This window comes from Pristiophorus japonicus, chromosome 19 (assembly GCF_044704955.1).
Source record: "Pristiophorus japonicus isolate sPriJap1 chromosome 19, sPriJap1.hap1, whole genome shotgun sequence".
In the NCBI taxonomy this organism is placed as follows: Eukaryota; Metazoa; Chordata; class Chondrichthyes; family Pristiophoridae; genus Pristiophorus; species Pristiophorus japonicus.
The window spans coordinates 36,703,620-36,716,692 of NC_091995.1; the positions used below are offsets into that span (position 1 = coordinate 36,703,620).

At 43.9% G+C, this 13,073-nt stretch overlaps 1 protein-coding gene across 1 annotated transcript in view; it reads right to left on the reverse strand.

The window, feature by feature from the left end:
- The window catches only part of LOC139230173 (complement C4-like), a 192,202-nt gene that overhangs the window by 133,696 nt on the left and 45,433 nt on the right, over positions 1-13,073 (reverse strand). The window contains exons 12-14 of the mRNA XM_070862015.1: positions 12,187-12,339; positions 10,759-10,885; positions 7,861-7,932 (exon numbers count right to left, since the gene is read on the reverse strand). Of these exons, the coding sequence (XP_070718116.1) occupies positions 7,861-7,932; positions 10,759-10,885; positions 12,187-12,339 (352 nt within the window). The remainder of the gene's footprint in view (positions 1-7,860; positions 7,933-10,758; positions 10,886-12,186; positions 12,340-13,073) is intronic.

The window sequence follows — 13,073 nt, forward strand, 5'->3', positions numbered from 1 at the left end:
AATACTCCAGGTGTGGCCTCACCAAGGCCCTGTACAACTGTAACAACACCTCCCTGCCCCTGTACTCAAATCCCCTCGCTATGAAGGCCAACATGCCATTTGCTTTCTTAACCGCCTGCTGTACCTGCATGCCAACCTTCAATGACTGATGTACCATGACACCCAGGTCTCGTTGCATCTCCCCTTTTCCTAATCTGTCACCATTCAGATAATAGTCTGTCTCTCTGTTTTTACCACCAAAGTGGACAACCTCACATTTATCCACATTATACTTCATCTGCCATGCATTTGCCCACTCACCTAACCTATCCAAGTCGCTCTGCAGCCTCATAGCATCCTCCTCACAGCTCACACTGCCACCCAACTTAGTGTCATCCGCAAATTTGGAGATACAACATTTAATCCCCTCGTCTAAATCATTAATGTACAATGTAAACAGCTGGGGCCCCAGCACAGAACCTTGCGGTACCCCACTAGTCACTGCCTGCCATTCTGAAAAGTACCCATTTACTCCTACTCCTTGCTTCCTGTCTGACAAGCAGTTCTCAATCCACGTCAGCACACTACCCCCAATCCCATGTGCTTTAACTTTGCAGATTAATCTCTTGTGTGGAAGCTTGTCGAAGCCTTCTGAAAGTCCAAATATACCACATCAACTGGTTCTCCCTTGTCCACTCTACTGGAAACATCCTCAAAAAATTCCAGAAGATTTGTCAAGCATGATTTCCCTTTCACAAATCCATGCTGACTTGGACCTATCATGTCAGCTCTTTCCAAATGCACTGCTATGACATCGTTAATAATTGATTCCATCATCTTACCCACTACCGATGTCAGGCTGACCGGTCTATAATTCCCTCTTTTCTCTCCCTCCTTTTTTAAAAAGTGGTGTTACATTGGCTACCCTCCACTCGATAGGAACTGATCCAGAATCAATGGAATGTTGGAAAATGACTGTCAATGCATCCACTATTTCCAAGGCCACGTCCTTAAGTACTCTGGGATGCAGTCCATCAGGCCCTGGGGATTTATCGGCCTTCAATCCCATCAATTTCCCCAACACAATTTCCTGACGTATAAGGATTTCCCTCAGTTCCTCCTCCTTACTAGACCCTCTGACCCCTTTTATATCCGGAAGGTTGTTTGTGTCCTCCTTAGTGAATACCGAACCAAAGTACTTGTTCAATTGGTCTGCCATTTCTTTGTTCCCCGTTATGACTTCCCCTGATTCTGACTGCAGGGGTCCTACGTTTGTCTTTACTAACCTTTTTCTCTTTACATATCTGTAGAAACTTTTGCAATCCGTCTTAATGTTACCTGCAAGCTTCTTCTCGTATTCCATTTTCTCTGCCCTAATCAAACCCTTTGTCCTCCTCTGCTGAGTTCTAAATTTCTCCCAGTTTCCAGGTTCACTGCTATTTCTAGCCAATTTGTATGCCACTTCCTTGGCTTTAATACTATTCCTGATTTCCCTTGATAGCCACGGTTGAGCCACCTTCGCTTTTTTATTTTGATGCCAGACAGGAATGTACAATTGTTGTCGTTCATCCATGCAGTCTCTAAATGTCTGCCATTGCCCATCCACAGTCAACCCCTCAAGTATCATTCGCCAATCAATCCTAGCCAATTCACGCCTCATACCTTCAAAGTTAGCCTTCTTTAAGTTCTGGACCATGGTCTCTGAATTAACTGTTTCATTCTCCATCCTAATGCAGAATTCCACCATATTATGGTCACTCTTCCCCAAGGGGCCTCGCACAACGAGATTGCTAATGAATCCTCTCTCATTACACAACACCCAGTCTAAGATGGCCTCTCCCCTAGTTGGTTCCTCGACATATTGGTCTGGAAAACCAACCCTGATGCACTCCAGGAAATCCTCCTCCCCCGTATTGTTTCCAGTTTGGTTAGCCCAATCGATGTGCATATTAAAGTCACCCAATATAACTGCTGCATCTTTATTGCATGCACCCCTAATTTCCTGTTTGATGCCCTCCCCAACATCACTACTACTGTTTGGAGGTCTGTACACAACTCCTACTAATGTTTTTTTGTCCTTTGGTGTTCTGCAGCTCCACCCATATAGATTCCACATCATTCAAGCTAATGTCATTCCTAACTATTGTATTAATCTCCTCTTTAACCAGCAATGCTACCCCACCTGCTTTTCCTTTTATTCTATCCTTCCTGAATGTTGAATACCCCTGGATGTTGAGTTCACAGCCCTGATCATCCTGGAGCCACGTCTCCGTAATCCCAAATACATCATATTTGTTAACATCTATTTGCAGAGTTAATTCATCCACCTTATTATGGATACTCCTTGCATTAAGACACAAAGCCTTCAGGCTTGTTTTTTTAACACCCTTTGTCCTTTTAGAATTTTGTTGTACAGTGGCCCTTTTTGTTCTTTGTCTTGCGTTTCTCTGCCCTCCACTTTTTCTCATCTCCTTTCTGTTTTTTGCTTTTGTCTCTTTTTTGTTTCCCTCTGTCTCCCTCCATTGGTTCCCATTCCCCTGCCATATTAGTTTAACTCCTCCCCAACAGCACTAGCAAACACTCCCCCTGGGACATTGGTTCCAGTCCTGCCCAGGTGCAGACCGTCCGGTTTGTACTGGTCCCACCTCCCCCAGAACCGGTTCCAATGCCCCAGGAATTTGAATCCCTCCCTGCTGCACCACTGCACAAGCCACGTATTCATCTGCGCTATCCTGCAATTCCTACTCTGACTAGCATGTGGTACTGGTAGCAATCCCGAGATTACTACTTTTGAGGTCCTACTTTTTAATTTAGCTCCTAGCTCTTTAAATTCGTTTCGTAGGACCTCATCCCTTTTTTTACCTATGTCGTTGGTACCAATGTGCACCACGACAACTGGCTGTTCTCCCTCCCTTTTTAGAATGTCCTGCACCAGGGAGGCAACATACTATCCTGGAGTCTCGGTTGCAGCCGCAGAAACACCTATCTATTCCCCTATCAATTGAATCTCCTATCACTATCGCTCTCCGACTCTTTTTCCAATTAAAGGCAATATTGTTAATGGGCTTAAAATTGTGGCCTTGCCAGGTCCATACAATGTGCACACGCACCCAGCGAGGCCTCGGGGCGTGATGCGCATGCGCCGAAAACCGGCTTTTTCGATCTGTCTAAATTTCTTCGATGCATCCCTGGGAGAAGGACATCCATGCGGGAGAGATTGGGCTATTTGCCCAACTCATGCCCAGCGAATGTCCTTCAAACTTTTATGCCTGGTGAAAGCAGACACATAGCTTACTTTTGCCAGTGTAACACTTTTAAAACATAGAAAAATTTAAGTTAATCACTCATTTTTTTATATTAAAAATCCTGTCCATTAATGATTTGGATGAAGGAATTGAGTGTAATATCTCCAAGTTTGCAGATGACACTAAGCTGGGTGGCGGAGTGAGCTGTGAGGAGGACGCTAAGAGGTTGCAGGGTGACTTGGACAGGTTAGGTGAGTGGGCAAATGCATGGCAAATGCAGTATGACGTGGATAAATGTGAGGTTATCCATTTTAGCGGCAAAAACACAAAGGCAGAATATTATCTGAATGGCAGCAGACTAGGAAAAGGGGAGGTGCAACGAGACCTGGGTGTCATGGTTCATCAGTCACTGAAAGTGGGCATGCAGGTACAGCAGGCGGTAAAGAAGGCAAATGGTATGTTGGCCTTCATAGCTCGGGGATTTGAATATAGAAGCAGGGAGGTCTTACTGCAGTTGTACAGGGCCTTAGTGAGTCCTCACCTGGAATATTGTGTTCAGTTTTGGTCTCCTAATCTGAGGAAGGACGTTCTTGCTATTCAGGGAGTGCAGCGAAGGTTCACCAGACTGATTCCAGGGATGGCTGGGCTGTCATATGAGGAGAGACTGGATCACCTGGGCCTTTATTCACTGGAGTTGAAAAGGATGAGAGGGGATCTCATAGAAACGTATAAGATTCTGGCGGGACTGGACAGGTTAGATGCGGGAAGAATGTTCCCGATGTTGGGGAAGTCCAGAACCAGGGGACATAGTCTTAGGATGAGGGGTAGGCCATTTAGGACTGAGATAAGGAGAAACTTCTTCACTCAGAGACTTGTTAACCTGTGGAATTCCCTGCCGCAGAGAGTTGTTGATGCCAGTTCACTGGATATATTCAAGAGGGAGTTAGATATGGCTCTTACAGTTCAGGGGATCAAGGGATATGGAGAAAAAGCAGGAAAGATGTACTGAAGGAATGATCAGCCATGATCTTATTGAATGGCGGTGCGGGCTCGAAGGGCTGAATGGTCTACTCCTGCACCTGTTTTTCTATGTTTCTAACCCTATCAAAACACATTCAAAAAAATGTCCAAAGAATATTCTTTTTTCTAAATCATTTAATGACATTTAATTTCAATTCCTTTTAAATAGGTGAGGTGTTTCTTTTTAATTATTGGGCTGTGTTTCTTGTTTTAGGGGGTTATTCTTATTGATAGTAATGGGAGCTCCGTACAAATGGCGTTCCCATTTTTATCAATGAGAATACTAGATAGGGATTGGTGGTCCAGACCCATGTGGTTCCAGCAGATGCGTTCGTATGTGGAAAACATCTCCCGGTATGCTGCGCAGAGAATGAAGGCCTCAGACCGGAATCCTACGTTCCTCCGGGAAAAACAGGTAGTTTCGCAGATTTTTTTTGCGTCAGAGGCATTCGTACGAAGGAAGCCTCCCACCTCAATTCTCGGCCCAATCGAGAATGGGCGGCTGGGCTGCTATCACATGTTTTATATTATCAGCCAAAGTCAAGATTACACCCCTTGTACAATATTCCACTAACTGTTATTTCTGATCAGTTAATGGCCCAGAAATCCGGTTTGGCTGCTTCCTGCGGATGATCGGGAAAACATTTTTCAAAAAATGCACACCTACGTGTTCCAGCTGCACCCATGCGAGTTCTCGATCCTGAGGCCTCCACTGACTGCGCATCGCAGCGCGTGCATATCAGGACGTGCACAGGGCTGGAGCTGCAGTCACATGGCTCTGGGCAGCCAATCAGGTAAATTATGTTTTCATTCGTAATAATGGGAACTCCGTAAGTTCCCATTATTATGAATGGGAACCAGTCCCCAAAAAACACAAAACCAATAATGAAAAATAGAAAAAATACACAACATATTTTTATTAATTTAAATTAAAGTTATTATGTATTAAAAACATATATATTTTTCCGATTTTTTGAAAAGATTTTTTTAATTACGGTTTAAAATAAACTTACCATAGTGGGTAGAGTTTGTAACAACAACATGTGTTTTTATAATTTTATTTTAAAATGTTTTTGTGTATTTTAAAACTCTTACACCTGTAAAAATAGGCTATGTACCTGCTTTTATCAGGCCCAAGAGTTTTGAGGACATTTGCTGGGTGAGATATGAGTAAATCCCACAACCTTGCCCATGCAAATGTCCTCGCTCCCTGAGATATGGAGGATCTGTCAAGCCCCAGACTGACAGATCAGAAAATCCGGTTTTCAGCGCATGCGCATTGTGCACTGAAAACCGGCTTTTGCGATGCCTTCCCGGATCCGCACACACTCCGTACGGACCCAGGAGGTTGGAATTTCTGCCCCATTAACACTTTTACAACAATATTGCTTAAATAACAGACAATATGCTAACTGTTAATGTGCTAATACCAAAGGGAGTAATTTTAACTGAAAGCGATTGTGTAAAATGAAATTCAACGCAGATCAATGTGAGGTATTATATTTTGGGAGGAAGAATCGTGAGGCCACTTATTACTTGGAGGGTGTGAGTCTAGGTGGGGTAGAGGAACAAAGGGATCTCAGAGTACAAATACACAAATCACTAAAAGTAGCGACACAGGTTAGCAAGGCCATAAAAAAGCAAACAAGGGTTTCTTTCCAGAGGGATGGAATTGAAAAGTAATGAAGTTACGCTAAACCTGTATCATACCTTGATTAGACCACACTTCAAGTACTGCGTACAGTTCTGGTCGCCATATTATAAAAAAGGATATAGAGGCATTGGAGAGGGCTCAGAGAAGATTTACAAGGATGATACAAGAAATGCGAGGGTATACATATCAGGAGAGGATGAACAGGCTGGGTCTCATTTCTCTTGAAAAAAGGCTGAGGAGTGACCTAATAGAGGTCTTTCAAAAGATGCAAGGTTTTGATAGAGCAGGTACAGAGAGAATGTTTCCACTTGTGGGAAAGAGCATAACTGGAGGCCATCAATATAAGATAGTCACCAAGAAATCAAATAGATAATTCAGAAGAAACTTCTTTACCCAGAGAATGGTGAGAATGTGGAACTCGCTGCCACAGGGAGTGGTTGAAGCGAATAGTATCGATGTATTTAAGCGGAGGCTGGACAAATAATAATAACTTTTATTTATATAGCGACTTTATTGCAGGAAAAAGTCCCACGGCGCATCACAACAATTTTACAACACGTTAGATATTCACCATCGAGGGAAAGAGAAAAAAGTGTGAGAAAGAAGTATGAAGTTAAAGGCTCGGGTCCGAAGCGGCAGCCAAAATGTGCATGCAGATAGACACAGGCAAAAAACTAAAAAAGAGAAATTCAAATGACATTGTAAATTATACAATAAAGAGCATCCCAATAGTGGATAATCAAGGGGCTATAGGGAGGGAGAAACTTAAGACAATCACTATCACCAATGAAGTAGTACTAAGTAAAATAATGGGACTAAAGTCAGACAAGTCCCCTGGACCTGATGGCTTATATCCTAGCGTCTCAAGAGAAGTGGCAGCAGAGATTGTGGATGCATTGGTTATAATCTACCAAAATTCCCTGCATTCTGGGACGTTCCCAGTGGATTGAAAAACCGCAAATATAATGCCCCTGTTTAAAAAACAGGAAACTATGGACCAGTGAGCCTAACATCTGTCATTGGGAAAATGCTGGAGTCCATTCTGTAATAGCAGCGCATTTAGAAAGCAGTGACAGGATCGGTCCAAGTCAGCATGGATTTATCAAAGGGAAATCATGCTTGACAAATCTTCTCGAATTTTTTGAGGATGTAACGAGTAGAGTGGACAAGGGAGAACCAGTGGGTGTGGTGTATTTGGACTTTCAAAAGGCTTTTGACAAGGTCCCACACAAGAGATTGGTGTGCAGAATTAAAGCACATGGTATTGGTGGTAATGCATTAATGTGGATAGAGAACTGGTTGGCAGACAGGAAGCAAAGAGTAGGAATAAATGGGTCCTTTTCAGAATGACAGGCAATGACTAGTGGGGTACCGCAAGGTTCAGTGCTGGGACCCCAGTTATTTACAATATACATTAATGATTTAGACAAAGGAATTGAATGTAATATCTCCAAGTTTTCAGATCACACTAAGCTGGGTGGCAGTGTGAGCTGTGAGGAGGATGCTCAGAGGCTGCAGGGTGACTTGGACAGGTTAGGTGAGTGGGCAGATCACGATCACCAATAGCTGAAATGGCCACCCAACTATGATTTTCCATTTAATCCTCTCAGCAATTAATGATATTATAGCTTCCTTGGAGCATCAAGTAGATAACATCAACACTGCCCCCAAGTACAACTGGAAAACTGGCATGATGGGGAAATTGGGGAAAAGTGATCGAGAACTCTATTGCCTCAAAATTAAGCTGTGCTCATACCATCGTCATAACTTGCTTTGTTCATTTTTATAAGGGAGGTAACAACACTTTTTACTTTAAAATGGGTACATGAAACATTAAAATAGCAAAGAAATTCCAACCACAATAAGCGTGCAGCACAACGACAAACCCTGTGGCAATTGTGAGCTTTTTTAAGCGATGTGTGTCTTGAAATTAAATATACTGGATAATGAGTTCTTTCTTACATTTTCCTATGTACTGTGCTTGAAGTTCCAGCGATCTTTTCATCCTCTTGCCATCTGTTTTGCAGGAATATCCTATCAGGAGGCAACAATAGTTCATTAAAAAAAAATAACTTTGATGCGCTTGGAGTTAAAATGACCCCAATTGGCTCTGTCCTGCACATACATTCGCCGCAAGCTTTTATCCCAGACACAATGCTCAATAGGCAAAGACCTGAATGCTGAGCGCGTGCAATGTTTGAATTGATTAATTCCGTAATCACTTCTAAATTGGGGTAGAAATTCATCTGGGGTGGTGGCACTAAACGTGCGGCATCAGGTCGGTCGTCCATTTGCGTAGCACCTGATAATGAGATGCAACGACTGCAATGGAACTGAATATCAGTTCCTACGTGTAACGGTGACCGATCCTATCCTGCCCGGTTCGTGCAACTGCCTGAGACGAATTTCCAGCCCTATAGTTTTATTCACATGCAAGATAATGTCTCATCGAGGCATAACGTCAGCAAGCAAACTACCAAGTGCTCACATTAAACTGCCTTGCCCTGAGTCCTAAATAGTACCCGGACTATCAAGCATCATCTGTACCTTTCAAGAACAGCTCGGAGTATCTTACCTTGACCTTAAATCTGCACTGTAACCACTAATGAAGAAACCAAGAAGTGATTGATAATGTGTAAAAAATTATTCATTTTTTTCACAATAAAGTCAACGGAGCTGTGTTATTCTGTCAGTTGTTAGAAACATGAACATAAGCACAAAAAAAAGTAAGAAATAGGAGCAGGAGTAGACGATACGGCCCCTCGAGCCTGCTCCACCATTCAAGAAGATCATGGCTGATCTTCTGCCTGAACTCCACTTGCTTGTGCTATTCCCACAACTAGTGGGGTGCCACAAGGATCAGTGTTGGGGCCTGAGCTATTTACAATCTATATTAATGACCTAGATGAAGGGACCGAGTGTAATGTATCCAAATGTGCTGATGATACAAAGTTGGTTGAACAGTGGCTGTGAGGAGAACACAGCTGAGAAGTGTCTGCATAGGGATATAAATAGACTAAATGAGTGGGCAGTAAGGTGGCAGATGGAGTATAATGTAGGGAAATGTGAGGTTATTCACTTTGGTAGGAAGAATAGAAAAACAGAATATTTTTTCAAAGATGAGAAACTTTTAAATGTTGGTGTTCAGAGAGATTTGGGTGTCCTCGTGCAAAAACACAGAAAGCTAGCATGCAGGTGCAGCAAGCAATAAGGAAAGCAAATGGCATATCGTCCTTTATTGCAAGGCATTTGGAGTATAAGAGTAAGGAAGTCTTGCTACAATTGTACAGGGCCTTGGTGAGACCATACCTGGAGTGCTATGCACAGTTATGGTCTCCTTATCTAAGGAAAGATATACTTGCCTTGGAGATGGTGCAATGAAGGTTCGCTAGATTGATGCCTGGGATGAGAGGGCTGTCTTATGATGAGAGATTGTGTAACATGGACCTATACTCTCTGGAGTTTAGAAGAATAAGAGGTGATCTCATTGAAACACATAAGAGTCTGAAGGGGATTGACAGGTTAGATGCTGAGAGGTTGTTTCCCCCTGGCTGGTGTCTAGAACTAGGGGGCATCGTCTCAGGATAAGGGGAAGGCCATTTAGGACTGAGATGGGGACGGAATTTGTTCACCCAGAGGGTTGTGAATCTTTGGAATTCTCTGCCCCAGAGGGCTGTGGAAGCTGAGTCATTGAGTATATGCAAGGCTGGGATAGATATATTTTTGGACTCTAGGTGAATCAAGGAATATGGAGATCAGGTGGGAACGTGAAGTTGCGATCGATGATCAGCCATGATCTTATTGAATGGCGGAGCAGGCTCGAGGGGCCGTGCTCTTATTTCTTATGTTATATAATGTTACATTTAATCTTCATCTTTCATGTTATATTTCACTGCTTGCTCTCACAACAACTTTCAGTCTGAGGGCTGCAGTGAGGTTCGCAGTTCAATTGCTCTATGGTAGCGATTTGCCATTTAAGAAACAAGTGAAGATGTTTCAAGCATCAAAGTTACATTGCAAATACCAGACAGGAAACTTTTGTTGACATTTACAGAATACTGTGCATTTATCTTTGAATGCTAAATAAATTGGCTTATAACTTGATGGAGCACGTCTGCGTTTGCTACCTGGTACCACTTGATCGACTGCATTAAGCCAAATCAAAGAACCTCATTGCCGCGACAGTAACACATCCAATGTCTTTTTCTTTAACAATACGCTTCGACTTTTCTTCACCTGTGGGGAGCACACTCGCCTCTGAGTCAGCAGGTTGTGGGTTCAAGTCCCGCTCCAGGGACTTGAACACAAAATCTAGGCTGACACTCCAGTGCAGGGCTGAGGGAGCGCTCCACTGTCAGAGGTGCTGTCTTTCGGGTGAGACATTAAACTGAGGTCCCATCTGTTCTCTCAAGTGAACGTAAAAGATCCCACTGCCACTATTTCAAAGAATAGCAGTGGAGTTATCTCCGTTGTCCTGGCCAATATTTATTGCAGATTATCTGGCCGTTATCACGTTGCTACTTATAGGAAATTGCTGTGCACAAATTAGCTGCTGCGTTTCCCACTTTACAACAGTGACAACACTCCAAAAGTACTTCATTTGCTGAAAAGCGCTTTGAGACATCCGCTGTTCATGAAAGACGTTGTATTAATGCAAGACTTCCTTCCTTCCCCTTCAATGCACAATATCTAAACAGTACTATAAATATGAACCTCAATCATACATTCATCAATCTGAGGCAACTGATGGTTCAAAGACTGTTGTAGCTTTCTATAAAGCTCAGTAATTCTTTATATGCATATCTTACTTCACTTTTCTCCATATCCAAACCTACGCCTATTTTTACATGGCTTGCTTACCATCCCGAAGTACTGAGGTGTCGACACTGGAAATAAAAGTCAGTCCCGCATCCATGAAAACACGAACACTGTTTGCACCACCTCCAAACGTGCACCCCAGGTCATAGGAATTCATCTCTTCAAAGACCTATTCGCAGACACAAGTCAAATGGACTTTTGCAGAAAGATATGAAGAAGGACATTTGTTTTCAGTATGAGACACAGATACACACATTTGATTTCATTTGGAGACACAGCTCCAGTTTACCAGGATAACACCAAACCAATCTGACTACTATATTTTTTTAAATCACCAATTTGGGATACCCTCATCTTTCAGTATTGCATTGATTAATATTCTGTTACGTTGATCTCAATTGGGTAAAAATTGTAGGAATAAAGTTGCCATGTCAGTTCCGGTGGCCTGGCGAGGGAGACAACCGGGATTTCTGAAGCACTCCCACTGCCCATGATGGCTGTGGCATCTGTGTGGAGGACCCATGGAGACTGAATCATCTGTGATGCCTCCCAGCGTACACGGTCTAAGGGTTCAAATGCCCTGGGGGTCGAAATTCGGTTGTGGACGCCGCCTCTTACCGCCGGTGGTAGACGGCAGAGGGGCGGAAAAGGCCGACCGTCGTCGTAGAGCACAGTCCACACCCTGGCTGCAATTCAGTCGGCTCTTTGGCAGAGACGCCGGCTAACACTACCCACCGCTTTGACGCAGCTATCGCGATATTAGCTTTGTGTGGATGCCGAACCGGTAGGTGCTCTCACAGCCTGAGAAAAGTGGTGGAATCACCCAGAAAGGAAGATAAGTTTCTCTCTTTATTTATTTCTAGAGGTTTTCATTAGTTTTAAGAGTGGGGAAGTGTGTGTGTGTGTGGATCGGAGAAATTTTAGTTCTTTTTCTTTTCTTCCCTTTTTTTCCCCGAGCAGGGCAGCAGGCTCCCGTCGGGAATCTCAGTGGGCCTCCTGAGCTCCCGCCTGAGGATGCGTGCGCAACACCACTTTTTAGCGCTGCTCTCTCATCTTTTGGGCGTTAAAACTGAATTTGGCTGTTTGAGGCTGCACCAAATGCCTGGCGGTAAAATCAGCAGTCGGGCAGTGATACCGCCTCAAAAATGGCGGGACTGAATTTCGACACCCCAACTTCTGGCTTCAGGTATGGCCGTTTCTACCCGATACCGCAGTGTTGGTCTCTCAGTCTGACCGCACTCCTTGTGTTCGATGCCGGCTCTGAGAAAGAAGGGAGCACAGCTTGGAGCAAAGGGCCACGCGGCAAAACCCGCAAACTGTATCACTTTCCTGTTAGCCCCCGTACAGGGTATTATAAATGGGCACAGGCAGGGTTGAGGTTGCTTTCCCTAAACCAGAGTGCTTTCTGAAACAGAAACTGAAAGAGAATGATTTCGAATCCCGACAAACCACACACTGTAAATCACTTACTTTGCTGGGCGTAAGTTTATTCTTGTTGTTGAGGATATAGATTGCTGTATCGACCACGGCAACATACACATTCCCTTTGTCTTCAGTTTCAATATACAGGTCAACAGTATCAGCTGGGGAATAATACTGCTTGGTCATATCTTTTATTGTAATCTGGATTAAAGGACAAAATCCGAGTGGAATATCAGTAGTGAAATGCACGATTTGATGGAATATGACATTTGCACTATATCTCAGCATGCCACACATTGCTGCATTCAACAGGTCACTGAAGCCCTTTACGCACGCAGGATGGACTTTATCAGCTTCCCTATGACCAGGGAGGCTCAGACTGAGAGGGCTCTAGGATTCTACCAAATTGCTAACTTCTCCAAGGTGCAGGGAGCAATAGACTGTACGCACATTGCGATGCGGGCACCTTTTCAGGATGCAGAGGTTTTTCGGAAGTGAAAGGGATTCCACTCCCTCAATGTGCAACTGGTTGTCGACCACCAGCAAATTATTATGGCAGTGAATGCCAAATTTCCGGGCAGCATCCATGATGCTCACGTCCTGCGTGAGAGCGCTGTATCTGACGTTTATCAGGCAGCCACAAGGTCAATGCAGGATGCTTGGTGACAAAGGATATGGCCTCGTCACCTGGCCGATGACCCCCCTGCGTATCACCCACACAGAAGCCGAGAAGCGATACAGCGAAAGCCACCGAGCCACACACAATGTCGTCAAGAAAACCATTGGAGTGCTTAAGCAGTGCTTTAGATGCCTGGAGCATTCAGGAGGCGAGCTACAATATCACCCTGAGCAGGTAACTCAATTCGTGGTGGTGTGCTGCATGCTGCACAGCTTGGCTATCAGGAGAGGACAAGAATTGCTGGAAGGGACTGACG